General features: G+C 35.9%; 2 protein-coding genes across 5 annotated transcripts in view; both read right to left on the bottom strand.

Moving 5' to 3' along the window:
• The window catches only part of LOC6575979, an 84,841-nt gene extending 78,359 nt beyond the window's left edge, over window positions 1-6,482 (bottom strand). Inside the window, exon 1 of the mRNA XM_002001947.4 lies at window positions 6,342-6,482. Within this exon, the coding sequence (XP_002001983.2) occupies window positions 6,342-6,441 (100 nt within the window). The 5' untranslated portion in view covers window positions 6,442-6,482. The remainder of the gene's footprint in view (window positions 1-6,341) is intronic.
• A 13,094-nt stretch (window positions 6,483-19,576) lies between these two features.
• On the bottom strand, window positions 19,577-25,652 carry LOC6575975 (transmembrane protein 214). Of its 4 annotated transcripts, XM_002001943.4 has the most exons (8): window positions 25,441-25,652; window positions 25,056-25,372; window positions 24,239-24,850; window positions 23,713-23,914; window positions 23,504-23,649; window positions 20,984-21,400; window positions 20,660-20,778; window positions 19,577-20,165 (listed from the first exon to the last, which is right to left on the bottom strand). In XM_002001943.4, the coding sequence occupies exons 1-8, from the start codon at window positions 25,568-25,570 to the stop codon at window positions 20,051-20,053; spliced, it is 2,058 nt and encodes a 685-aa protein (XP_002001979.1). In that variant the 5' UTR covers window positions 25,571-25,652; the 3' UTR covers window positions 19,577-20,050. The 4 variants fall into 4 exon arrangements, with proteins under 4 accessions (XP_002001979.1, XP_015020392.1, XP_015020393.1 ...); XM_015164906.3 differs by lacking the exons at window positions 23,504-23,649; window positions 23,713-23,914; window positions 24,239-24,850; window positions 25,056-25,372; window positions 25,441-25,652 and adding exons at window positions 21,561-21,716; window positions 23,300-23,375; XM_015164907.3 differs by lacking the exons at window positions 23,504-23,649; window positions 23,713-23,914; window positions 24,239-24,850; window positions 25,056-25,372; window positions 25,441-25,652 and adding exons at window positions 21,561-21,716; window positions 23,207-23,286.
• Window positions 25,653-26,521: the final 869 nt, after the last annotated feature.

Below are 26,521 nucleotides of genomic sequence, written 5' to 3'. Positions count from 1 at the left end.
TCGCTGAACTCGAGCGCGCGCGCTCGGCTGTTGTCGGTGTGGGAGGCGGCTCGAGTGGGGAGTGTCCTTTGGCAAGTTTAATTGTGCGGCCAGGCTGGCGGGTAATAAAATTATTTTACGATCTTGTTTTCCTGTACGCCCCCGGCAACGCCTCCGCCTGCGTGCCAGCCCCCCATTCCGCGTTTGTCAAAGTCTTTGTCTTCGCTTTGAAGCGCATCAAACTAAAGTTTGAGTTCATTTACGCAACGCTGCGCATCGCTGGGCGTGGCTGATTGTCAGGGCCTGCAACTTGGCCAGAGCGCAGGCAGCAATAGCGGATAAATATATATACACGTGATATGTGTGTAAGTGTGTGTATGTGCATGTAAGTGGAGCAGGCAGTTTCTTGTCAGCAGGACTGCATTGTTGTTGACTTTTTATCTGGCAGGCCACAGTGACTACTGTTTCTTTGCGCCCGTCCTCGCTAAATGCGACGGAGTCGCACATGCTGGCTGAGTTTTGGCAAAGACCTTGCCCTCATCAAGCTGCCAGCTGACAAAAGTGTCAATATATGTATATAGTATATATATGTACATATATAAGCAAGGTATTGACCGAGTGGGCCAAAAGTCAAAGTGCAGCTACTGCAGTAAATACTAAAAAACGTATTGCAAACGTTTCAGATTGTCCTTTTGCCTCTCCTACATCCAACTGAACACCAACTCGAGCATCCTTCCAGCGCGCAACCTTTTGATTTATTTTTAGCTTCTTTTTCAGCTCAAACACTTTCAATGTTGCAAAAGTCGACACAGATGTGATAAAAAGCAAAAAAAAAAAAAAAAAAATTAAACTGTTTGCGTATAAATAATATATATAGAGAGTTCTATACAGGTTGTTTTTATTACAGCTTAATTCAATTGCTCTTTATTTCGATTCCATTAAATCTGTGCTGAAACTCAATTCAAAAGTTATTTGATTTTAATTTAACATCGATATAATCAACTTTAGTTTGTGCTCACAAATTCAATTACTGATTTATGTACGCAACACATGTCCTATTCGATTTGTAGCCAGTAATTCAGTTTATGCCATAGCCAAAGGTGTTGAAATTTTGTCATGGAATTTCCCAGCTGTAGCTAAATTAGCTACATACCTTTTAAAGAATTTTGCAATATATAAGTATAAAATAAATGGAAATTTTAGAGTAAACAACCATTAGAAATCTGATGAATATATTTTAATTCAATTTGTTTTTTATTTATATTCATTTAGTTTTAAGCTTTTATACGTTATTTTTTCATTGAAAACTTTCTTCTTAACTTTCTCTCTACTTAATTTAATTTCACTTTAAGTTGAATTCCGTTTTAACTATCTTTAAGCTCACCTTTAGACAAAGTTTCTGGGAATTTAGCATGTTCTCTTGTGAATTTTCTAATAATTCAAAATTAATTTCAGCTGAACTTGTCTCTATATTTTTAGATATGGAGCGACTTTTACTACTCTCCACAAACTCTGTTTCAATTTGAAGATTGACTTAAATTATTTTTCTAATATACTCCATATAAAATCAAAGTCAATTTAATTTCAACTTCATTTAAAACAATCTATAATCATTGTTTTCACCCTTCCACTCGCCTTGAATCAGTCGAAGACAACTTTTAGCTAAAGTTAAATTTCATTTCAACTTTTCTTCAACTAAATTTCAATCTAATTTTACACAATTTATATTTTATAAAAATATATAAAATGTCCCAGCAACTGTGTTTCAATTTCAACATTACCTTCAATCGTTTTTCTAATTTACTTCGCAAATTCAATTCAATTTCCATTTCAGTTCAATTTGCGTTTCAACTTTCCCCCAACAAGTATCCACACTTTGCTGAACTTTAAGTCCTCTTTGTGCTCGTGCTCTGCACGCAATGCAAAACAAAAAGCTTTCGAACTCATTTGAGCGCGTACTTCAACTGTTTGAGTCAACCATTACTTTCAATTCAATGCGTTAAAAAGTTGTACGACCGTAAAACACATTCTAGCAAATTAGTCGACTTTAAATTACTTAAGTCAAGCTGCTCTGCCGCCCTTGTCCTTCGCCACGCTGTCATAAAATATGCTAGCTACTTAAAGTGGCATAAAAATTAGCAACACGCTGCGTATACTTAATACGTATTACGTAATACACAGTACGTAAAATTTGTGCTCGCTCGAAAAGTGATTTATGCGCTTTCGCGTATAAAATTTAGTTTCTCCTGGCAACAAGTTAATTTTTAACTCATGGCCGCCATAAAAATGCTAACAAAATATTTTGTGAATTTTATATTGCAACGCGCTACTGAATAAATCACATTTTTGTAGTGGAAAACTTTTCGCCACGACTTGTGCTTGAAAAGGATTTGTCGAGGTGCTCGCTTAAAGTTTATGCGCAGCTCAAGCCATGCTTAGAGATACACGAGTGGGACGATGAGTGGGTGTATGTGTATGTGGATGTGGCTGCTTGAGTCCTGGCAGTTAATCCTCGTGGCATGATAACCCTTGTGGCATGTCTATGGCAACAGGGTCACAAACAGATGCACGCAATCAAATTTAACATCAGCTTTCTCGCTCGACTGTAAATTAATATGACAGCCAGCGCAGCACCCTCCCACAAGCCTTGTCCTGCTACTTGTCCTTAATCCTAACCTGTCCAGAGTTCAAGGCTCTAGCACATCAGATGCAGACCGGGAAAATACAACAAGAAGAAAGTCGTTGAACAAATGTTTTGCTACGTGCATATAAATTTAATTAGCTCATTTGTTGACTTTTTGATATGCCTCCGAAAAGGCTAATGAAACTCTACGCAAATTGACTTACAAATAACGTTATTTTATTAGTCAACGAAATTATACAGACAGCAGCGCATGACGATACTAATGGCTGAATTGTGTACTTTTGAGAGCAATAAAAATTTGCCAGACACTTAATGGAGCAATATCTATTTTAAATCTATATATTGGCGGCAAGCACTCTGTCCTTCGGCTGGAAGTTGAGTTTGTAGGCTGCAGAATGGCATTTGGTAACATTTTTATTATAAGCTCAGCTGTTAAATGATCGAATGAAGTACGGACATTTTTATCTTTTCAATTATATATTAAGACTACATAACAAACTGAGTGCTAATTTTCGCTGATTAAATTCATTTTAGCATAAAAAGTTAGACCCAAACAGAAAATATTTAGCAAGCAAAATTTTGAGCTTAAATTTAGAAACATTTCAACGATCAAAATGTAAAACAAAATCTCTCTCTGATTCTAAAGAAATTCTTTCTATAGGTATATATATGTATATGTGTCTAAGGTTCAGTCTCTCCCATTCTTTCTCTTTTAGTCTCATTTTCATTTTCTCATTCAATATTCAATATTATTATTATTATTATTATTATTATTATTATTATTATTATTATTATTATTATTAATATTATTATTATTATTATTATTATTATTATTATAATTATACAATTCTTTCTCTCGGTCTCCCTCTATATCTCTCTCTCCTTCACACTCACACTCTCACTCACTCTCACTACTTCTCTATCTCTATCTGTCTTTATCTCTATCTCTCTCTTTATTCATCTCTCTCTATCTTTATCTCTATCTCTCTTTCTCGCTCTCCCTCTCTCTCTTTCTCGCTCTCTATCTTTCTCCATCCATCTCTCCCTCTCTATCCATCTCTATCTCTCTCTCTCCATTACTCACTCTATCCATCTCTATCTCTTTCTCTCTCTCACACTCTCTCTCACTCTCCCTATCCCTGTCTTATTTCAACTACCAGAGAGAAAAGTAAAGTATTGCCATCTACTTAACTATCTCCTCTGTACTTTGTGTTGATTTCTCAATCTCCCTCTTATACTGCCCATTGAATTTAATAGCTGTAAAAACTATGTAAATTTTATACGAAAAAATCTAGTGCATTTTTATTACTAATTTGATTTGTTCCAATCGAGTTCCTTATTCAACATTTTTTTTAGCCATGAACTTAAAAGTGATGGCCCATCAGAATTCTAAGCGTAGCGCAGCATAAAAACAAACTGTCTCAAAGAGCTCTAGGAAAAAAAAACATTTACTACAAATTTTAGTTGCCCTTTTCTAAGAAGAGAGAGTGAGCTGAGGTAGAGAGAGAAAGGGAGAGTATGGGTGGGAATGCAAAACAATTGTCGCAAAATTGTAAAAATAATAAAAATTCAATTAAGGCGCGAGTTGAATTAAAGACTTGGGGAACAATTCAGATTTTGTTATTTTTTCTTGTTATTTTTTTTTACTGTTTGCTTAAATTAGTATGGGTGTGTGTGTGTGTGTGTATGCCTGATTCGACACTTGTCGTCAGCATTTTTTTTCTTTTGCCATTTATTTTATGTATATTTGTATATACACTTTTCTGTATTTCAGTGCCGGGCAAATTGTGGAACATAACAATAAGCACACAACGAGCTGCAACAACAATGCGAATGCGAATGCGAATAAGAATGGAAATGAGAATGAGAATGAGAGACTGACTACAACAACAACAACAACAAGCGCAACGAGCGTGTACTGTAATAATGATAATAATCATAAAAGCGAGCCCTTGTCGCGCGTCGGCTTTGGCTCTTTGGAGCGTTAAAGCCACAGCCACAGATACAGAAGCCTCGCTCTCCGTGTTGCCACTGAGTTATGTTTTGATGCAAAAGACATAAAGGACCTGCCGCCTTTCAGCTGCGCCAGTAACATGATTTAATTAAGGTCCCTCCTACATGTGCTAAGTAGATTTTATTCCTCTTGCCAGTCACCCAGCCAACCAGCCAAGCAGGCAGGCCAGCCAGTCTTCACGGCATAATTGATTTAGACGTTTACTGCATTAAACGGCAGGCAACAAAAAAATAAAGAGAGAGCAAAAAGAATTACGTGGCCAACGCTGCGTATGAGCTCTATTTGATTTAGCATTACATTTTCATTATATATTTGCTGCTACTTATGTTAACACAATATATCATTTTGTTTAACATAGTTATATATATAATAATTTGTGTTTTTTTTTTTTTTTTTTTTTTTGATGAGCCAGCATTTATTATTTTTTTTTTTTTTTTTTTTTTTGTCCTTCAGTCTGCCTGTCTGCCTGCCTGAAGTTGAAGTATTTTTGCGCTCGTCATTCATATTTGATTTGATATTATCCCAAAATCCATTAACCAAACCAAATTCTAAGCCCTAAAAGCAGCACAAATTCTCTGCATATACTTATTTCGCATATATGAGATATATGCAGGTACTTGAGTCCGGATGAGGGGACTCGAGAATTGCCATAAGAGGATTTCAAATGCTTTATGCTGGCTTTGTCACATCATATATAATCATAATGATGATGATGATATACAACCTGTTTGGCAAGTGCTCGCCCATTCATTTTGCCAAACTCAAAACTGTAAATCCATAAAAAATTGCTGATGCTTTGGGCATTGATAATTAACTGCTTGAACTTGCTCTTTAAATCGATAATGCGTAAATATATATTTGCTTTTTTTACATTTATTTCTATTTAGGCCAAGTTTAGGGCTTGAGTTATTTATGGCTTGCTGCTGTCGACCGGAAAAGTTTTTAATATAAAGAGATTAAATCACTTAGTAGAAAAATATGTTTAGTTGCGAATTTTGGGTGATTTATTTTTTTGACAATATGTTTCCTTTAAGATTTTAAATTGTGGCTAAAAATGTATATATATTTCACAGGAAATTAGTTATGTAGCTATAGGTAAAAAAATCTATGAGCTTTACACGGGCAATTCTGCTTGAATAGGTTTAAAGCCAACACCATCTTAGGTAGATCCCTTTCATATCGTCCACAAGCATATCTCAAATTGAATTATTATTTTAAAAAATATATGAATAATAATTACAATTTATAATCAAAAAAATATATTAGAATTATCTATACTCTATACTTATAAATGACTCAATAGAAAAATCCTTAAATATACTATATACAATTATATCTATATTTTTGAAATGCATTTCAGTCTTTAGCAGTGCATTTGCAAGATAATGCATTCTAGCTATGCGCATAGGTAATTAAATCAGAGAGCAGGTTAAGCAAATGTTGATAATTTCTATTGTGGCCAGGCTGTAGGCTATATAGACATATATATATTAGTTATATTTATATTATTGTCCTTGTTGTCCAATGGCACGTAGCTAAGGGATTAATAAGGCAGCTGGCATAACAAGTTGCCTGCTTTATGGAAATAATGATTCTTGCCTGCAGCTAAGATCAAGCAAGTGAAGAAAATATATATATATAAACATATTTACATTACATATGTGTCGGCAGATAATAGGATATTTGTTGTTGTTCTGTACTTACATATTGACTTAATGCGTTGCTCTGGTTGTTGGGCAATCGCTTCGGGCTCCGTGGCAGTAGCTGTGACTGTTGCAGTTGCAGTTGCCATTGCACTTGCCATTGCAGTTGCCGTTGCAGTTGCCGTTACAGTGGCTGCTGCAGTGGCACTAACAGCAGCAGCTGCAATTAAAGCCGCCTTCATTGTTGTTGCATTTATCATTGTCTGCAGCAGCGCCAGCAGCAGCAGCAGCAGCAGCTTTACGTAGTTGGCCATCCTCGCCAAGCTGATCCTTGCTGAAACTTGTTTGCCTTAATTATTTGTCCTTATTGCTTCACTCGTGAGCTTGATTAGAGAGGCATTTGATGAATTAAATTACTGCTCTACCGTTTACAATTGTTGCTGTCGTTCTAGTTGCTGTTGTTGTTGTTGTTGTAGTTGTTGTAGTTCGGTCGATTTCCACATGATTTAGCAGCTGCAATTGGAAAACCAGATAGATAGTCCACAATCAATTTATCTAATTAGATTCAACACGCACATTAGCATCTTTTCAAATTGCTGCAACGCTCTCAAGTATGCTATGAATTTATTTATTTCAATAATTCCATCGACAATTTTCATAAAATTGAAATTTCAATGCACATTTGTATCGTTGACAAAGCATTCGTCTAACACTCAATTATTTACATATGCATTTAATTGCCAGTGTCAGGTTTACTAATGCACTGATGCAGTTAATTAATCAAACAATCGCCTATATCAATATTTATTATCTAGCTAGTTAAGCGATTGTGTTTACAAAATCAAATAAATATGAGAATTTTAGGAAACTAACTAGAATATGAGTTTAAGCAAATACCTATAAATATATTAACAGACTTAGAAAGAGAGAGAGAGAGAGAGAGAGAGAGAGAGAGAGAGAGAGGAAGACCCATTTAGACACATTGTTAGATAAGAGTTTTTGTTGTCTTATTAATATTCACAATATTTAGTGTCTTAGTCTTTTAACCTAGTGACTAATTAGAGTAAACAAAAATTAATTTTATATACTTTCGAAGGCTATGGAAGATAAACAACAGAAAATACATTTTTATAGAGTGTACCTAAAGTTCAAGGGAGCATATGACAGACTTTAAATCAAAAGTCGTCTGGGTCCTCTTCTACCTCTAGAGCAAAGCAGGGCGATCCCTTGGGGTGAAGTGCCTAGACGCTTGGCAAAGCCAAGTTTGGTTCACAGAGTTCAAGGAGATATATGATAGAGGTTAGCACCCGATCAAATTACTGATGAGAGAGTGTCGGCGTTTGAGTCGCCTTCTAGTTGTAGTGCTAAACTCACGATACCTATCAATACCTAGCCAGCCGGTCTCTTGGGGTACAAGTTAAAATAACACTTGCCCACGCTTCATTTATTTTGCTATCCAAAACCCAAACTAAAATGCATTTTTAATCAGTATCCTTTCTAGTGTATCCTGTTTACTTATGGGAGATTTATAAGCTAAGAAATCGTTCCCTTATCATGCATTGTGCTCATTTTTCTGCTGTATCCCTTTTGCTCTCCCTTTGTTTTTCTCAATTTTGCACCTTTTCCTATTTCAATTTTTTTCTCATCTCCCTAACCTCTTCGCTTAAGCAGGTTTGTTGTCCATTTAAAAAGCATTTTCCCCGTCTGGTAATGCATTTCTCTCTTTGTCCCGGCAATATAATAAACTTTAGCTGTCTCTTGTTGAAGTTAATTGTGATCATAAAAGGGACTCCGCCGAAATGAAGCTTGCAACTGACACCACCTGTGCAATTATTCCTAATGTGATTAACTATTAAGTGTAATTTCCCTCACTTTTCTCTGTATTATCTATTTAGCTTATCTTAGTTCTTATCTCCCTTATTTTCCGCTCAAACCTCTGTCCTTTTCTTATTATAATATCTGAATAGTTATATCATTCTTAAACATTATTGAACGAACTATAATGTGTTTTTAAGGCTATAGTAGACCTGAATAAATATGTCCCTTTCAGTACTTTTCGATTACCGATTGCAAATTACCGTTACTGCTCAAATAACAATTAACTGTTTGTCTTTCGCCGGAACAGTTGGCGCGTGTTAATTTCATATCCACTTGGCGCATTGTTTGATTGGCGCCCAACGGCCCAAACAGCTCATTACGCAATAACAGCAACACCAGCAACAACAATGTCAACCACAATTACAACAACATGCAGTACAACAATATCATTTATTACAGCCCAGAGGACAATTGAAACAGAGAGACAACGAGACAGACAAAGAGAGAGAGAGAGACAGCATTGGTAATATTAAAGTATTAAATGCCGTGATTATCTCTGTGTCTGTGTGTTGCTCTCATTGTTGTTGTTTGTTGTGTAATATGGTATATGGTACACGTTAAGGTCAGCTTGTACTTTGACCCGTGCACTCGGCAAAATTTGCATTGTTTGTTATTGTTTATCCAAAAATTAACATTTTAATTGGATTTTGGGAATTTGATGCTTTTGAATCTGAGCAAGCCATATTTCAGACCAATTTCATCGAAAGCTCTCTCTCTCTCTCTCTCTCTCTGTTCTTATTTGTTTGTATGTAGTTGATGGCATTGGTATTATTTAAACAAAAAAAGAAAGAAAACATAAGTAAAGAAATACATCATTATTTCAGAACAAAAAAAGAAAATAAATAAATCCAAACTTTGGTTCGAATATATGTGGGCAGCATCCATATTGACATAACGCATAACAAACAATGACTTGACTAGGTAATACCCTGTTTGACATATATTTATAAAAAAAACTTTCTCTTTAAAAAGTATTGTATAGAACTAGCAAGTGATTAACCAACACTGGCTGTAATTTCAAGTGTTATTAAATCGTGAAATTATTAATATGTTTGAGGGAATTAAGTTTTTTAAATATGAACTTATACATAGCAATATTATTATAATTATTATTATTATATTTATTTTTTAAATATTAAAAAGTTTTCAGAAATTATTGAAATGTAATAAAAATCTATCTAACCATCTAGAAGTGGTAAGCAACCCTAGGTAAAAGCTGTATTATTATTGAATATAAGACAAGGTTTTGGAATTTTAATTACATACTTGAATGAAGACTTGGATAATTTAATTTTCGATTTTAGCATCAGCTATCAAAAAATCACAATCAATCATTTTATTGACATCCATACATAAACAATATACCCCATCCAACTGCATAAACAGAGTATCAAGAGGAATATAATTGTAAGCCCAAAAGCAAATACAGCAATGCTCATTAAAGTCAACTCAAATATTTAAACGAAAATAAAACAAGAATATTCACTTTGAGCCCCGTTGAAAAAATGCAAAATTAAATACATTAATTATTGCATCAGAAGTGTAACAATTTCAACGCTAAAAATATGAAATTAAAATGATTAATTCAATTGAATATTTTTAAAAACCAAGAGATTTTCATAAGAAATGCAAAATTTAACACAATTTAAGCGAGAAAACGTTGAGGTAAAATTTAGTAAAAATCTTTATAACTTTTAATACTCAATAAAATCCAATTACTTTATCTCTAATCTGATGATTCGATTTAGTATCTAAAGAATATTTTCTTATAGAGACTAAACTTATTGCATTATTTTAACATTGAATCAACTAAAGATTTTATTTATATTTATGTATTTATTTTCAATTAAATATTGATTTTAAAGAAAATTGTAAGAGAAGCACAAAATGAATTCCGCCATTTATTAAATTGAAGGGATTTAAGATTGAAATTTCATTGAATCTTCAATTCATTTATAATTTATAAGCGTCAACTAAATCTGATTACTATATCCGGGACCTTTGTATATGGAACAGTTAATTAACTATGCAACAATTATGGGGTGTGAATGGAAGCTGTGTGTTAATTGTGTCTGGGCTTCTATTAAAGTTGACTTCAATTATGCCACACCCCAACCCGATGCTAATTTAATGAAATTTCGTAAAAGTTGCGACCGAAAATTAAGTTTAAACAAACTTTGCTTTAATTATAAAACACAGCGAAAGGCTCCCAAAAAAGCGTCATCAATATGCAAATGGTGCCCAAACTGTTTTTTTTTTTTTTTTTTTTTGCCTTTGCTTTCGTTTTAGTAGTCGAACTTTGTATTTTTTCCTTTTCCCTCCCTTTCTCTTTTGTAAAGCGATTTTCGATATTTGGCACCCGAAAGTAAATCTTTTTTTTTTTTTGGTTCGTGCTAGAACCAGTTGAATTACTAATTTTGAATATGTCATGTGAACACCATGTCCTTGGGCGAATGCAGCTCTGTTATTGATGCATGATAATAGCATAAAGCAAACTAGTTTACAGTATTTTTAGTTTCTGTTTTAGCAAGTAGGTTACTTTCTAGAATTTATATTTTAAATAAATGGAAAACGAAATGTAAAATAGTATTCCCAAAAAATATAAAGCTATTATCAATTATCGAATTTTGAACACGAAATGGGATTTAGTAGTGCTTTGCATTAGATAAAAGTTAATATATATTTCATGGAAAAAGGCATATCTAAATTACGTCTAGTTGGGAAAAATCGAATTTTGTAGGCAACAGGAATTATGTTTCCCTGATGATTTGATTTTCTGCTCACTATTTTTTGTGCATTGAGGTTCCTTTGCTATGCCTAAACGAATGAGAAGGTAAGTACATCGAAGCTTTGAAAAATAATTGCAGAAGTTTCCATAATAGGGTGAAGATTAGTCTCAAAATATCAAAAACATTCCCGAACAATAAAGCAATTTTTAATTAAATAAAATTCACAATTGTTTTCAATTCAATTGTATCAATAAATACATGGATACATATAATTATATCGATCAGTGTATCGTCAAGTATGATGTATTGAGCCAATAAGAAATCCCGAATAAGAAATATTTAGCTACAGTATCCCTACGCAATTTATTTGATTAATGTCTTCAGGTCGAGTCAAGTGCATTCAATAGGCGCAAAATCTAAATCACAATCTGCCCTAGTTACACAAATCGTCGTTACGCAAATCGTCTCTAATTTTCACTTTTTTGCAATCAAATACTTTTTGGCTGCCTTCAGACTCGCAAATACAGCAACTCATGGTGGTTGTAATCACTTTATTAAATTAGTTGCTTGGCAAGATGAGCCAGCATATTCAGAGCACTCACACCTGTCTGAGCTGTCGCTGTCAAGTGAGTGTATTCATTTACACTCGTTTGGACCGCAATTCCAATTTAGCCTTTTTGTGTTTGCCGTAAGCAAGCCGCCCGAACAAAGCAAGCCCCACACAAAATCTCTGAGCTTCCAGTTAACAAGTGTTGGCCATTAGGGTATCATTCGAAACGGAAATGAGTGTGTGAGTGGCCAAGTGTGACTGTGTGTGCATGCTCATATATGCTAGTGTCCTTGGCAAAGTGTATGTGTGAGTGTGTAAATACAAGTTAATTAAACAAGCCACGTCTGCACATTAATCACCTGGACAACGGCCCGGCGCCAGGTAACCACAAAAGCTAACCAAAAACAAAAAAGAAACCAACATGTAAATGCCCAAGTGGCAGATACCCAGCAATTTAAATCAACTTCGAGAAAAAAGTTCTGTTTTAAAATTTCTATTTATTTAGGAACTTTAGAATTTTAAGAACGTAAGATATTTCCCTTGGGGGAAAAAGTTGTAGCAGAAAAGTGAAAGAGCCAATAGTCTTAGGAAGCCATTGTTCGTGAACGGACCAAGGTATCGATGGGTCTAGTCAATTCCAGACGATCCTTTACAATCTAGAGACCTTATTTCAGCTTGACTTTATTTACATATTTCTCTTTAACAATATAACTAATCTAATCAACATATATCCAACCTTACAAAATCATCTTTACAGCACATCTCCAAATATATGTAATTCTTCTCCTTTATCCTTCTGTCCTCTTCCATCTACTTTCCACACATGCCTAACAATCTACCTGCTTTCACTGCTTACTTTTCCCGTAGGGTATTCAAAAGAAGTAAATAAAGACAAAACAGAGCGAAGAGGAGAGTAGACGAGAGAGAGAGGGAGGGAGGAGAAATGTGAGTAAAGCCGAAATTCAATTCAAAGCACGTGAGAAGTGATGAGTGGAGCGCATCCGCTGTTGAGCTCTGTATCGTTGTCGGCGTTGTTCGTGCCAACGGCATGTCGAACTACTCTTAAGCCCATGACATGTGTCCTTTGTGGTGTTTATGAGGTCATAAGATTAATGAGCGACAAGCTCATCTTTTGTTATTGTTTTTAGCGGCGTCTAATTAATTGCTGCCCGCAACTTCCACTCCACCGCCTATCGCTGCCTGCTGCCTGGCAACGGGGATATTAGGGATAAAAGTGGCTGCCAAAACGGCGAATTCCAGTTTTCACTTTGCAACCGGCGCGTTCCACAACAGCAATGAAAATTGTTGCAGGTTCTTTATCCGGCTTCGCTCAACGTAACTGGTAAAAATTCCATTGCCACACTCTCAGTGATTTTTCGTGGCCAATTTTGACATTTTCATTGCCACGCCTGAGGCAACCGCAAGTGTCCTTCAGCGAGTTTCCCGAAATTAATTACAGTCTGCTCAGCAAATATTTGACAGTAAGATTCCTGTAAAGCATTTACATGACAACATTTGCCTCTCTACAGTGGCAAACTTTTATTTGGGCCAGAAATATTCTACTACCAAATCCCAGATAAACATTTCCTGAGCAAACTTAACAATGGCATAAGTGTGAGTGAACAAATGGGGCACTGTATAATGAGCGGCTCGTGTCAAAAAGTCAAGCAGATCAAAATGAGGAGGCGGCCTCTAGGCCAAATTGATGGCACTTGACATTGACTGTTCAGCGTTTGGAAATTCATTTCAAATTTCAATTTCAAGTTCGTATTTTACAATGCAAAGTAAATTGTCTAATATAGGAAATATAATTCATAAAGGAGACGAAAAGTTTCATCTTTGGGCTTCCAAACATCATTTATATTTATACGAAAATGTGCTTTTCTTTGTAATCCTAAACAGTTTCTTTTAGCTTCATATATCAGAAAAACTTCTTTGGCCCCAAAAATAACAATTAGGATATAATTTTGTATAGATGTTAAAAAAGCAGCATTTACAGCATGGAATAATTCGAATTTTCTTAGAAATTTTATCAGCTTTTACAAGCTTCCTTCCGCTTCCATTGTATGTTCGGGAAAGAAACAAATTAAATGAACATATAATCAAATTTTAAACACAAATTTGTCTTCTCTTTTTCCTTTTCTCTTGTCACTATATAATAAACTTCCTGTCTCCTTTACCTTTTCCTACTCCTATCCATTTTTCCGACTTGCTTTTTTGATTTCTTGTCTCTGTCTTCTCTCCTTTCTTTTATTTTCTCTCTATAATATATATTCTATCTTCCATTTTCTATTTTCTACTTTTTTAGCATTCCACTTCTCTCTCATTTTCTTGCCTATCTATACTATAAATTTTTTCTTCGTTCTCTCGATCATTTTTCTTCCTCTCTTCTCATTTCTCTTATCTTTATCTTTCTTTCGCCCCTCTTTATCTTTCTTTGTCCCTCTTCGCTCTCTTCTCTTTTGTCTTAAGTTTTACTTTTTTCTCTCTTCTCTCATTTACTCTATTCTTTTCTCATCTCGCTTCTCATTTCTCTCATCTCTATTCTTTATTCCCTCGTCTCTCTTTTCTCCTGTCTTTTATCTCATATGGCTTCACTGGCTTCCCCATTCTTCTGTCTCCTCTCTTAGCTTTTTCATATTGTTTCTCATAGCCAAGATTAGCTGTCAGAGGGAAACGCAAAAAAAGTCAGTCAGCGGTTGAAATGTTTTAACACGAATAACTAACATCATTTGTCACTCACTAAAGAAAAGAAAAATCTCCGACAGTATCAACAAATCACTCAACGAGCAGCTCCTACTCACTTGTCCACTTGGAGAAAGGACATGGGAAGGAACACGGAATTGGACATGCGGAAGCAACGCCAAGCGGAATCAGAAATAGATAAGTTAAAAGTAACTTGGCCAAAGTTTCAAATCAAAAAGCAAACTTCGATTCGTGAAAGACACAAAAATAAAACAAACAAAAATAAGGGGCGGACGGCAGCCACGGGTGGAAAAGTGTGCGGGATCACGCCCCAGAAATCAGCAGCTGAGACAAAGTTGCCAAAGTAGCGAGCAATGAAACCAACTAAAGGAACATACATATCTATATATACGTATATATATATACATATACAGTGCTTATCATAATTATAGCCCACTTTTAATCCACTTAAACGAATCGGCTGAAAATTTTTCCCAAATCGAATATTTCCTCAAAATCTTCAAAAATGAGTAGTTCAATATTTCAATTATGAATGGCAAAAAACTTTTTCACTTAAAATTCACGATTTAATAACGATTTCTTAAAAAGAAGTAAAAAACAAGGAAAAACAGCACCATTTTCTGTATCAAAATTATAGCCCATATTCATATTTTTGTAAAAAAAATCCGAATTCGTTGCGGATTAATGGAAAAACTAATGTTAATACTTAGTCCGGCCTCCATTTGTCTTAGTTAACTCAAAAATTCTCTTCCTCATTGAAACCACTAAATTTAATAAAAGGTCCTTTTCGAAACTTTGTTATTTAGTCATTGTCGTTTAGAATTTGCGTTTTAAGATATCCAACTGTCTCCAACTGGCGATTTTTGGCATACACACGTCTTGCAAGATTACCCCAGACATTTTTATCGGGTTGAGATCCCCAAAACATGCTGGCCAGTCAAGGACATCAACATGACATTCCTCCAAACACTCTTTTGTACGTCTGCTCACATGGATTCTGGCATTATCCTGTTGGAAAACCATTGGTTTCTCACGTAATTCCCTTGAATATGGAATGAGAATACTATCCAGAGCCTGAATATACTCTTCACTGTTCATTCGGTTCGTTACAAACTTCAATTCCCAGGTACCAAATGAAAAAAATGGACCCCAAATCATGACGGAGCCACCTCCAAAGTTTATCCTTGAAAAAAACATAGGATCCTTCCTCAAATCATGCTAATAAGTATCAAACCCATCAGGACCATCCAGGTTAAACTTCTTCCCATCAGAAAATACGACCTGTTAGGGTAAAAATTTATAAATATACTGTAAGCCAAAAGACGATGATTCAAACGCGCGTATGTCAGATCGGTCGCAGTATGTCCATCGGCAAAACCAAGTCGAGCAACCTTGTGGCGACTTAGCAACATGGATGCTTTGGTCAGTTTAGACCTATTTATGATTCCTGAGCTCTTAAGTACTCGCCAAACAGTCATCGCTGACATAGATTCGCCCACATGTGAGGCCAAAGCTGTACAAGCGGTTGAGCTGTTGCTGGCTTTCTTAATAATTTTGTGTTTATCGTGCGCAATTAGTAATACGTCTTCTTGATCCTTATTCTTCGGGGTTATCCAAAAAAATTTTAATTACACTTTGACTTTTTTTCAAAATTCGTAAAATACTCGAAATAGACTCTCCTGACTCGAAAAGTGAGAAAATACGGCCCTTTTCATAATAAGATAATTGTTTTCCAAGCGGCATCTCTTAAAAACTATCTAAATTTACTTAATTACAATGTCTGCAAAGCCAAAAGTCTGTTCCGCACTTAATAAATTCAAATTTGCGACAGTGGGCTATAATTATGATACACAAAAATGCAAGCAAAAATGCTAGCACAGAGCAAAAGTTAACGGTTCTTTCTTAGTTTTCCATAAATTGAACTAAAATTTTGATAAAATCTACTGAACATGCTCCAGTCTATAATGTGCTGTAAAATTTATTTTTAAAAAACCTTAAAAATTTTGTTACAACGGGCTCAAAGTTTAAGTTGCAGGGTGGGCTATAATTATGATAAGCACTGTATATTTCCGTAAGTGTATCTGAAGTACGTATATTTATTGCGCGGGGTTTTTCTCTAGTTGCTGCACAAAAATTGTAACAAATGCATTTTCGATTAGCATTAAATCACGTCGCTTGTCTGACTTCATTTCCGATGTGAAATAAATATTTTACTTTGATTTATATGTAAGCGAGAATAGGGGTAATCTACCCGTGTCCTACCCCAACTCGGATACACCTGATCCGATAGCAAGCGGGCCAGTTACAGTTAGATGCAAGTCAAATGAGCCGTGTACGTGCTGTGGTTCCCTCTCTCGCCAAAAGAGGCGCCGAGCATAGAATGCAACCGTAGCACATTGGGAAAAATACAGTAAAAGAAAAAACTTTAACTTAAGCAAACGCAAGCAGTTTGATTTGCCGAGTCGATAAAAATAAAGTCACATCAATAATAATTGGGTCTTCCACACCAGCCAGACAAACATTTTCCTATTTAAAGTTCAGCTTAAAATATTAAACCTTAAACTACCCAAATTTAAACGTAACTTTAAAAACAAAACAAAATTTTGAATACTCGTTATAATTATATTATAATAATAAATAATGAATTGTCTAATAATAAAACAACGAAAGAAAAAAACAAAAAAAAACAATAGGACTATAAAATAAAATTATAAAATGAAATAAATAAAAACAAATTGTAATAATTAATTATAGAGGCGGCAGATCTGGAGAGCTTAACTGAAATTATTAAATAAATAAATACTAAAAACAGAAAATAAATAAACAAATTTTAGAATTATTAAAATATAAATATATTGCATATATATACAAATATTACATTATGATTAATCGAAAATTTACGTTCATTTAAAAAAAAATCTAAATTTGAACATTACAAAAGAAATAGAATATACTGTAATTTAATATCAGGGGAGAGTAACGTAAAACTTGATTTATTGCATAGTCATTTAAAAATTAATAAAAGTTTTGCATAGTAAAAAAAATGTTCTCGACAGACCTGCTTAACTGTATATTCACAGCATTCTGTCACAGTATAAAGTAAATAGCTTTGAAGGCAGGCAAAATAAAATGTCCGGCAAGCTGTTTGCTATTGGACACTTTACTGTACAAAAATTATTTACAAGGAATGTGCTCCAAAATAAGAATAAAAATAAGAATATGGATAAAATCCAGACAGAAATGAATAGCAGACAGAATCAGAGAAATGTGCAGAAAGCTATTCGCTATTGGACGCCTTACTGTACATAAATAACTTACAAGGAATTTAGTCGTAAATACCAAGAATGTCCTTTGAGCTGCATAACAGAGCGGGATGCGAAACAGCTGTTTTGTTCCTTCTTTCAATTTTTCGTACGTTATTTATTTAAATGCGACAGCACACACACACACACACATCAACTCAGTTGGTCACACTGTTTGGCAGACACGTTTAAACGTGTTGCACAACTTTCACTACGTTTTGCATGCACTTTCGCTGCTTTGGCCTTTGCGGTAACGGCGACGACAATGGCGACGGCGGCGGCGGCGGCAATTGCGACGGCTACGATGACAGCGACACCGACTGTGACACCGACTGCGACAGCGACAACGGCAGCGATAGTAACGGCGACGGCAAGAGAGAAGACAACGAAAACAACGTCGGCGACTTGTGTTGATCAGAAATGCATTCAAAGCGCTCGCCGCAAAAGGACGTGGCGCACGGCGTACCGATACGACACTGCGACAACCACAAGATGCCTTGCATCCGAAACACGTGCGACGCGAATTGACATTCGTTTCAGACTGCACGAAAGCGGAAAGCTTTTCAATCATTCCTGCCTGAATCGTCGTACACTTACATCTCGGCCGACCACCGAAGCCGAAGCGTGACTAACAGCCGAAACACGTGCAGCCGAACGGCGACTCCGAAAATCTTAGTTGCGGCGAATTGGCTGAAGGGGTCGAGCCGTTGCCATTTAAATTTGTAACTGCCACTGTTTGTTCACAATATTAATAGTTAATAGTGTCAAAGCTTTATATGAGAATTGCTTTTATAAAATTTGGCAAAATTTAACTCTTTATTTTAATTTTTTCTTACATTTTTAATAAGACTTTTACTTAGGTCTTTGAACGGTTTTAAAGTTTCTTAATGAAACCTAAATTAAATATATTTATTTAACTATAATATTTAATTTTGATTTTGTATGTATAATCACATAAACTAACTTGCCTATGTTAACATTTTAATCATAGTAGAATAACAGTGTTGGCAGTTAGAATGAAGTTACAGTCCTTTTTTATTAAGGATTCCCCTCGCTGTTAACATGCCACACGGTAAAACTTACCCCTTCAAAGTGGTTGTTGTAAGTCTAGTTTCAACAAAAGTTAACGCATCTCTGTAAGCAATCTATGTATGTACTTATGTAGACGATATCAGTTTTGTACCAAAATATTTCAATAACAGAGGTTGTAGTATGCGCTAGTGGATAATAAACAATTACAGCGTTTTCTACAGTGTACTAAAAAAACCATTGGTTGCTGTACTAGCTAGTTAGCAGTGCAACAGCTAACAGCTCACTGTAAGCATTTAACATTGAATAAGATGTACCAAAATAACGTTGTGTTTTTGCAGTGGCAATTTTATGTATTAAGAGTTAAACCCCAATACTAAATGTGCTAAAATATCCTACTGTTAGTTTGCAGTGTGGGTCTTACCTGATATCTTAAGTCGCAAAATTCAAAAATGTACCATTCGTTGCTACAGTGTTGTTGTTAACAGTTAACAGTCCCCAGCAAAACTTTGATGCAACATATCTGTATGTTAACATTTATCATTTAATGCAATTGAAAACAAGTTTTATATTTTTACTTTATCCACTTCAACTTTTATTTATGCAAAATCCTTCAATACGTTTAATTTACAAATTGAATTAAAAATTGAAAAATTGTTTAAAGAAGAAATGACTAAAACACATTTGAAAGTCTCTAAAAAATTCCCATGCACAGACAAAAAACTACATTAGGATAAATATTTAAAAAGGAAACCTTTAAATATCTAAGTAGCTAAATTCTTTTAAATTAATTTATATATTTATTTAATTATTCACTTCGTTTTTTTGTTGCTCTGAAATGCAATTGGAAATGTTTGTTGAGTTGTTGTTTGTTGATTTATTATTATAATTTTTTTTTTTAGTTTTTTCATTTTCTTAATTTTATTTCGTTGCGCGCCACAAAAGAATTTACAATTTACATGGAAATTCGTTAAAAATGCAAAATTTTTGGGAAATTTGTAACGAAAACAATTTTGAAAATATTGCTTAACCAAAAAAAAATACGTGAAACAAAACTCGCGTCACGTTTTTCTCCCCATGTTTCAACAAAATGCGATTTCGATTTTGTTAGTGATTTGCTCGATTTTAGAAAAAGTTCATAAAACGTTTCGCGAGCTCATTTACAAGATATACAATCCGCTTTTTTTTTTTTTTTTTTTGGTTCTCCTTTTTGTTTGTTTTTCATTACAACTAAATGCTGATTATGTTTAATTTACTAATTGTTACTGTTTGTAGAATTATAATTTGTAGATAAGCAACAGCAAATGTTGGCAAAATGCTGTTACAGATCTTTAACATTTGCTGTTACTTCAATATGTTGTGGTTGCTTTTAAACTATATACCGAAAGGTGTTTGCATTAAAGTGGCTTTTACTATAAATTGTTTTTGTTTTTTGTTTTTTTCTTTTCCTTGTTTTCTTGACTATGATGTGTTGTTGTGCATGCTGCTGCTGTTGTTGCTGTTGTTGTTGTTGCTGCTGTTGTTATTGCTGCTGTTGTTGTTTCAGTGTATTGCTAAGCGTTCCAGACGCTTAAAATCATTTGAGCTTGGCATATGCATCGACCTTTTTGTGGAACTGATTGTAATACTCGAGCGCCGCATTTCGAGTCTGGTTGAACGCCTGATTAATGTTCTCCGGTGAGAAGCGACCACTACAAAAAACAAAAGAGAGCATTATAAATTTTTTTGAGATTGAAGATTGAGAGAATGACACAAAATATTAAGATTAAAACACTCTATGCACAATTTTGAAGTCAATTAAGATTAAAATGTCTAGATGAAATTTTTATACAATTTACATATTTAAAACGTAATAAATATGTAAATGGTACGGAAATTTAAAGAGATTTAACTCTACAATGACTATAAAAGTTCTTCCTCATTAATTATTGTAATAGTAAGATTATTATTATCTGAATACTCTCTATTTATATATATTTATAATATATATATTTATATATATTTATAATATATATATTTATATATATTTATAATATATAATTTCAATCTCATATATATCCAACGAATATGTAATCTCATAACAAACTTATATTTAACTAATCTAAATTCCTAACACAATCACGTATTTATCTAATACCTGTATCCCCACTATAATCTAGATTATATATACCAAAAATACACTTACACCAGCACCTTCTCCTTGATTAGGGTGGCAGATTTGTCGTAGCTGTTGACGGCCAGATCCTTGGCGCCCGCGGCGAAGGCCTCCAATTTATGCGAGAAATTGGGCAGATATTGATCAATCTGGGAGAAGGCAAGAGCAGAGAATGAGAGAGATAAGATGAGTGGCGAGAGTGTGGCAAAACCGGTGGAGCGAGGAGTGAACAGCGCCGCAAACCAGTTTGCCATCAAACAGTCAACAACAAAAGCATAACAAAGAAGATGATGCTTGACCGTGTTCAGTTTTCAAAACGAAAATAGTTAAGGAAGTATGATGTCAGCTACTCACAAACTTGGCCACCGCCGGCCACTGGGAGCGCCAGTAGTTGAGGGCATTCGTATAGGCACTGCAGCAGGCATTCCGTGCGATCTTCCACACATCGATGCCCGTCTTGATCGCCGGCTGGGCATACGGCGGAATATGCTGTTCGGCCCATTTGTAGCCGCGTGCGCCGGCTCCCATTGTCACATACCAGCCGCGCTGCACTTGCGGCAGAACGCCGGCGTTCTTCAGCACCTTGCCGGTGGCAGAGTTCTCAAAGACACCTTTGCCATTCACCTCCGTATCGTAGCAGAGGGCACCCGCTATTAGAGCAATGATAAAGATGCTGCCCAGCGTCCATTTACAGCAGCCGCATTTCTTTTTCTGCGACGCAGCGTTCTGTTTGTTCTTTTTCTGTTGTGCACTGGTCTTCTCCTGAACGGTCTGTGAATAGATAGAGCGAGCGAGTTGGAGAGAGAAAGCCATTAAAGATGATAGTTCAAAGTTGACTGCGCGAGCGAGATAGCAAGAGTATTAAGTCATAGTTAAAAAGCTACTTCAGCTCGAAAAGATAAAGGCGAGAAGAGCCTCTATATATTATTACCTTCTTGGCGGCAGGCGCTTGTTTGCCCTGTTTGCTTTGTTTCGGTTTTACCTGAGCCATAATTTTACTTATTTATTTGTTTCTGTTTGTTTTATTTTTTTTTTTTCGCTTTTAATTTCAACTAAATTTCTGCAGCTGCGAGTATTTTAGTAAGTACTGTCGTTAAAAAATGCACAAATAATATTTATGAGTTGAGTGTTTGTTTTTTATTACTTTTCACGTTTTCCAATTTATAATGCAATTATTCAAAGTAATTCGCGATAAATATATATGTATAAGAAAATTACTTTTTTTTTTTTTTTTTTTTATTGAGCTTGCGAAAGCTTTAAGTCTGTCATCGAGTCGCAATTAAATAAAAGAGACGATTAAGCAGTAGACAAGTTCAGCGGTCAGTGAGAGTCGCAATTAAAAAAATAAAAACAACAACAACAAAAAGTGCACAAACAATTTGCACGTAGCAAACAGCGCGCAGCTTGACACAAACGCGAATGCGGGCTAGGCAAATGGCGCGCAAGATAAAGCGTCAAACGAAAAGAATAACAGAATCGCAGTAGCAGAGGCGCTCGCCCGGCCAGCGGCAGCAGCAGCTGCATACGTCATAAGGGCGCACCACAGAAATCTGATGACGCGTCATCAGCTGAGCAGCAAGGAGAGCGTAAGAAAAGAGAGAAGAATTCTGAGAGCCTCAACAATTGAGAGGGCACGAGCATTTGCGAGATTGAAGGAGAGAGAGAGAGAGAGAGCTAACAGCTTTGATATTGTTTTAAAATACAATAAAAAAGCAATAGCGGTAATCGCATACATATGCATGTATTTACATACACACACAGAGCATGTAAAGCAACAACAACTGTTGATAATCAAACAAGTTGAATGAACTGTACAATCCGCAAGCTTCTGTAGCGATGAAAAGGTGTAAAAAAAAAAGAATTTGTAATATGTATATTAACATAGGCATATTCGCACATGAAAAATTGACAACGTAGCAGGTTGGAAAGCAAAAGAGAAAATCAGCCACAGCCACGTGCAAGAAAATGGCTAGACAATCAGAAAAAAAAAAGAAAAAACTTGTTAGTGGTTGGCCTGCGTCTGCCTCTGTTTCTTCTTCTTCGTCTCCTTTGCCCACTGCGTTGGCATTAGTGACGTGGTCAGTGGACAGCGGTCAGAGCATCGCCTGAGCATTTCTTATCTCAAGCCGAAAATAAAATTCAACGCCGCTGCTGCTGCTGCGCAAGCAAGCAACAAGGGTGTGCTGCAACGGTAGAGGGGAGATTGTGGTGAGGGTAACAGCCAATCGCAGCTATAACACATCATCCATATAGAAAAAGTGACGCTAGATCATCATAAAAAGCGGCTGCATGCGATAAGCGTTCTGAGCGCACACACAAATAAACAGTGGTAAGAAAAGTAGTTCGGCCGCATGGCAACGCCATGACTGAAAAAATGCACACACGCATTCAAACGCGCACGCACACATACACACACGCGCACACCTAATTAAACGCACTTTAAAAAAGAGAAATTAAGTGTGCGCCCGGCAAATACGACGTAGAGTAGCAGCAGCCGCGGCGTCGACGTCAGCGTCTTTTAGCTTTTCGCCTTTTGTTTTTCGTCCGACATTTAACAATCGTTTTGGCGCAAATTACTTTGAACACTAATTGCAATATTCCAATTGGAAAAGTTTGTTTTTCCGTTCTTTTTCAATTTCTATGGCAGAACTAGACTGAGACGAAAAATACTTTTTTTTTGTTGCGCAGCCACTTGCAATAAACTGACATTCAGCGCGCAACGTGTACACAATGGCGTCTGACCATTCACAGCCACAGCGAACACACAACTCGAACAGCTGGCCCAGCAGAATAGTGTGACCAGCTAATGCTTAAGACGTTACAAAGTGGAGCACAAGTTGATAGCTTCAAATTAACATAACTTACTTAACTTACCTTTAAAATTGCTTCTAAATCGTCAACGCATATATCTTTGCGTTTGTTTGATTGCAACTCGATATTTAAATGTTTGACACTCTGCAGAAAAGAAAGAAACGCGGGCGACTGAGCCAGCGCCTTGGCGGGGCCTTCCCAATCGTTAACTGTCAAATTGAATATATAAATAATTAAGACCAACTTAGTTGTGAAAATTATTGAAATATTACCTATAGCCATCAATAGTATACAACTGGGAATTTGCTGTTTTTTGTAGTTCATGCGCCACACTTTGAAACAATCATCCGCTCCACTGCTCAGCAGACAGCTAATGCAGCCCTCGATCTCTGTGCGTTGATTATTTGAATTAATCAGGCGTAAGAGTGTGAGGAAAATGTTCGCCTGCTTCACAGGGCTGGCAATGTACAGTTGCTGCGAATCAGAAAATAATAAAGTAATAATTTAATAAAAGAAAACATTAGTTAATTTTAAATTTAAGCTTCAATTGAAAAGGCGCAAGTTGAATTGCAGCCCTGGCCAGGGATGTGCAAAATAAACATCGTTACTATTAGAAAGGCCGATATGCTGAAAACAATTATTTTAACTTATATGTCTGCAACTTTGTGAACTCCGCTCGTTATTTCCATAATAATAGCTATAAAATATTTCAGATATTCATACATATTACATATTTAGATATTTCAAAGGCTATGAAATGCCGCACTTTTCGCTTTGCCTATCGTTATCGTTACTTACCAACAGTTGTTTGGCGCTTCGTTTGAGACTCGCCTGTTGCTCCTTGCTAAAGTTGTTGTAATTCCCATTCAGTGCATTGTAGCAGTCGAAAAACTCCTGTTGATTAATCAGCAACGCTTCACCTTTGCGAGCTGCAGCTGCATTGAGAACACGCTCAATATGCTCCACGACAAATTTAGACAAGCTCTTCAGCTCCAGATTGGGCAGCATCAAATTCTGCCACACCTTAACGCCCTCTGTCAGATTCTGATGACCCCCTTGGCCGATAGCCCAGAGTATGCTCAAACAGATATTGCTTCGATTCTGGTAAGAGTTACGCAGTAGCGCCGTCTTAGCCATATTATGCGAGCATATGGCTGGCCAATTCTGTCCGATTAACTGCAACACGAACTTATAGCCAACGACATTTTGCCCACTGTTCAGTTCTGTGGCCATGCTATCCAGCAGAGAGTAGAAGAAATACTCCAGATTCGTTTCGCCCACACTGCGTAGAAAATCCAGAATGGATTGCTTTAAGGCAGCGCTGGCTAAGTTGCTAGGATATTGGGCACTCCGACCGGAAAACGTGGGATCACAATCAAATGCGAGACGGCTATTCAAATAGCTGGAAATCTGAGAAGACAGTGAGAAATCTTAGTGGCAAAATAATATATGTCATAATTGACTGTGAAATAATAAATAAAAATCGCGCAAAGCCGGCTAACTGCTCCTACAACACAATATAAAAGGAAAAAATATGTAAAAATGGCACAATTAACACATATAGCCGCGCAATGCAGGTCAACATGTATTCCGCTCTTATCAACTATTCGCTTACATTGCTCAGCCAACGCAGCTGCGAGCCCGGACAGCTGATTTTCACCTGTTCCAACTGTGCGGCGAAATCGTCAGGCGTTATTTGCTTCATTGCCTGTTCTAAGGTTCTCGCCTTTGCCGCCTGTTTCGGCGGCTTTTTTGCCACATCGGTTGCACTTGATTTCGCCGCAGTTGCATTTGTCTTGCGTGGCGATTTGCTTTTGGAGGAAGCCGATGCAGCGCTCGATGTGGATTTAGCTGGTGAATCGGATTTGTTATTTGTGTTGCTGTTGTTTATATTGTTATTGGCAAATAAGTTGCGATATTGCTGCGTTGGCACTGTAGATAAGCAATACGAATTGATATATGTATTTGTTGTTGGACTAAAAATAATTAAAGCGGCTTACAAAGCTCTTCCAGCTTCGGAAGCTGGGCGGCAATTCGCTTTTGCTCAGTGTGAGCGGTAACTTTCTTCTCTAAATTCTTTTGTTTGCGCGATTTAGACACGACTTCCCATTGATTGGACGTTCCAGACATTTTCGTAAGATTTTTAATTCAATTAAAGCGTTTTTCAAGGAGTGCAGCGATACACTGCCCCACCGGCTGGCTGTGTAAAAACTAAATAAATACTCAAAAATAGCCAACTGCATACTAATTGTAGCAGAACATTTTACAGCACTGACAGAGCGCTCTCGCGAGAGCAAATTAGCTTTGACAGCAAATGACTCTCTCTTTATGTTAACCAATTGTCGAAGAGCGCCAAAAATGTTAACAGATACTAAACACATATTAATTATTTCTTGGGTAAATCAGTTTGGTCACACTTGATCTTCAATTTAAATTTTTGCTAACGAATCGATTCAATTGCATTAAAACTGTTTAGAACTAAACAGAGATTGAGCTTTCACTTTCAAATTGCATACAATTTGTACATTAGCAAACAGACAGTCAAGCAGTTATTTAAATTCCATACAATATACTGCGTCTCTTTTCTGTTAACTGAACAACTTAAGAGAAATGTTAGTTTACAGCAATATTTTCGCCGCGCGACAGTATTTAAGCGTTACGATTTTAAACAAAATGGTCCCACAGCTAACTGTTCAATTTCAAATATAAGACCAATTAATAGATACATTGTTAAATATGTTAAGTTGAATTAATAGTATTTATCACAACTAGCTTATTTTAAGGCATAAATGATGTGTTAATTTTTCAATAAAATACTCCTCAAATTTCATCCCTTACGCTTGCAGTATTGCGTGTTAGAATAATTGGTATATTTTAGCACGTAATATTCGGGCACATTGCCACATGTTAACAGCTGTTATTTAGCGTTGAATATTTGAACCGAGCAGACGTGCGTCGCGGACGCTTTTATCGAAAAACGCGGTCTACGTACAGTGCAACCATTTCGCCTCCATATATATATATATATCAATCTATCGGTGTATATGAGTGTGTATGTGTATATGCCAAATGGTGTTGCAA

Source organism: Drosophila mojavensis, unplaced genomic scaffold (genome assembly GCF_018153725.1).
Source record: "Drosophila mojavensis isolate 15081-1352.22 unplaced genomic scaffold, ASM1815372v1 contig_36, whole genome shotgun sequence".
Classification (NCBI taxonomy): Eukaryota; Metazoa; Arthropoda; class Insecta; order Diptera; family Drosophilidae; genus Drosophila; species Drosophila mojavensis.
The sequence above is the reverse complement of the archived record's forward strand: the minus strand, read 5'-3'. Positions and strand labels throughout refer to the sequence as shown.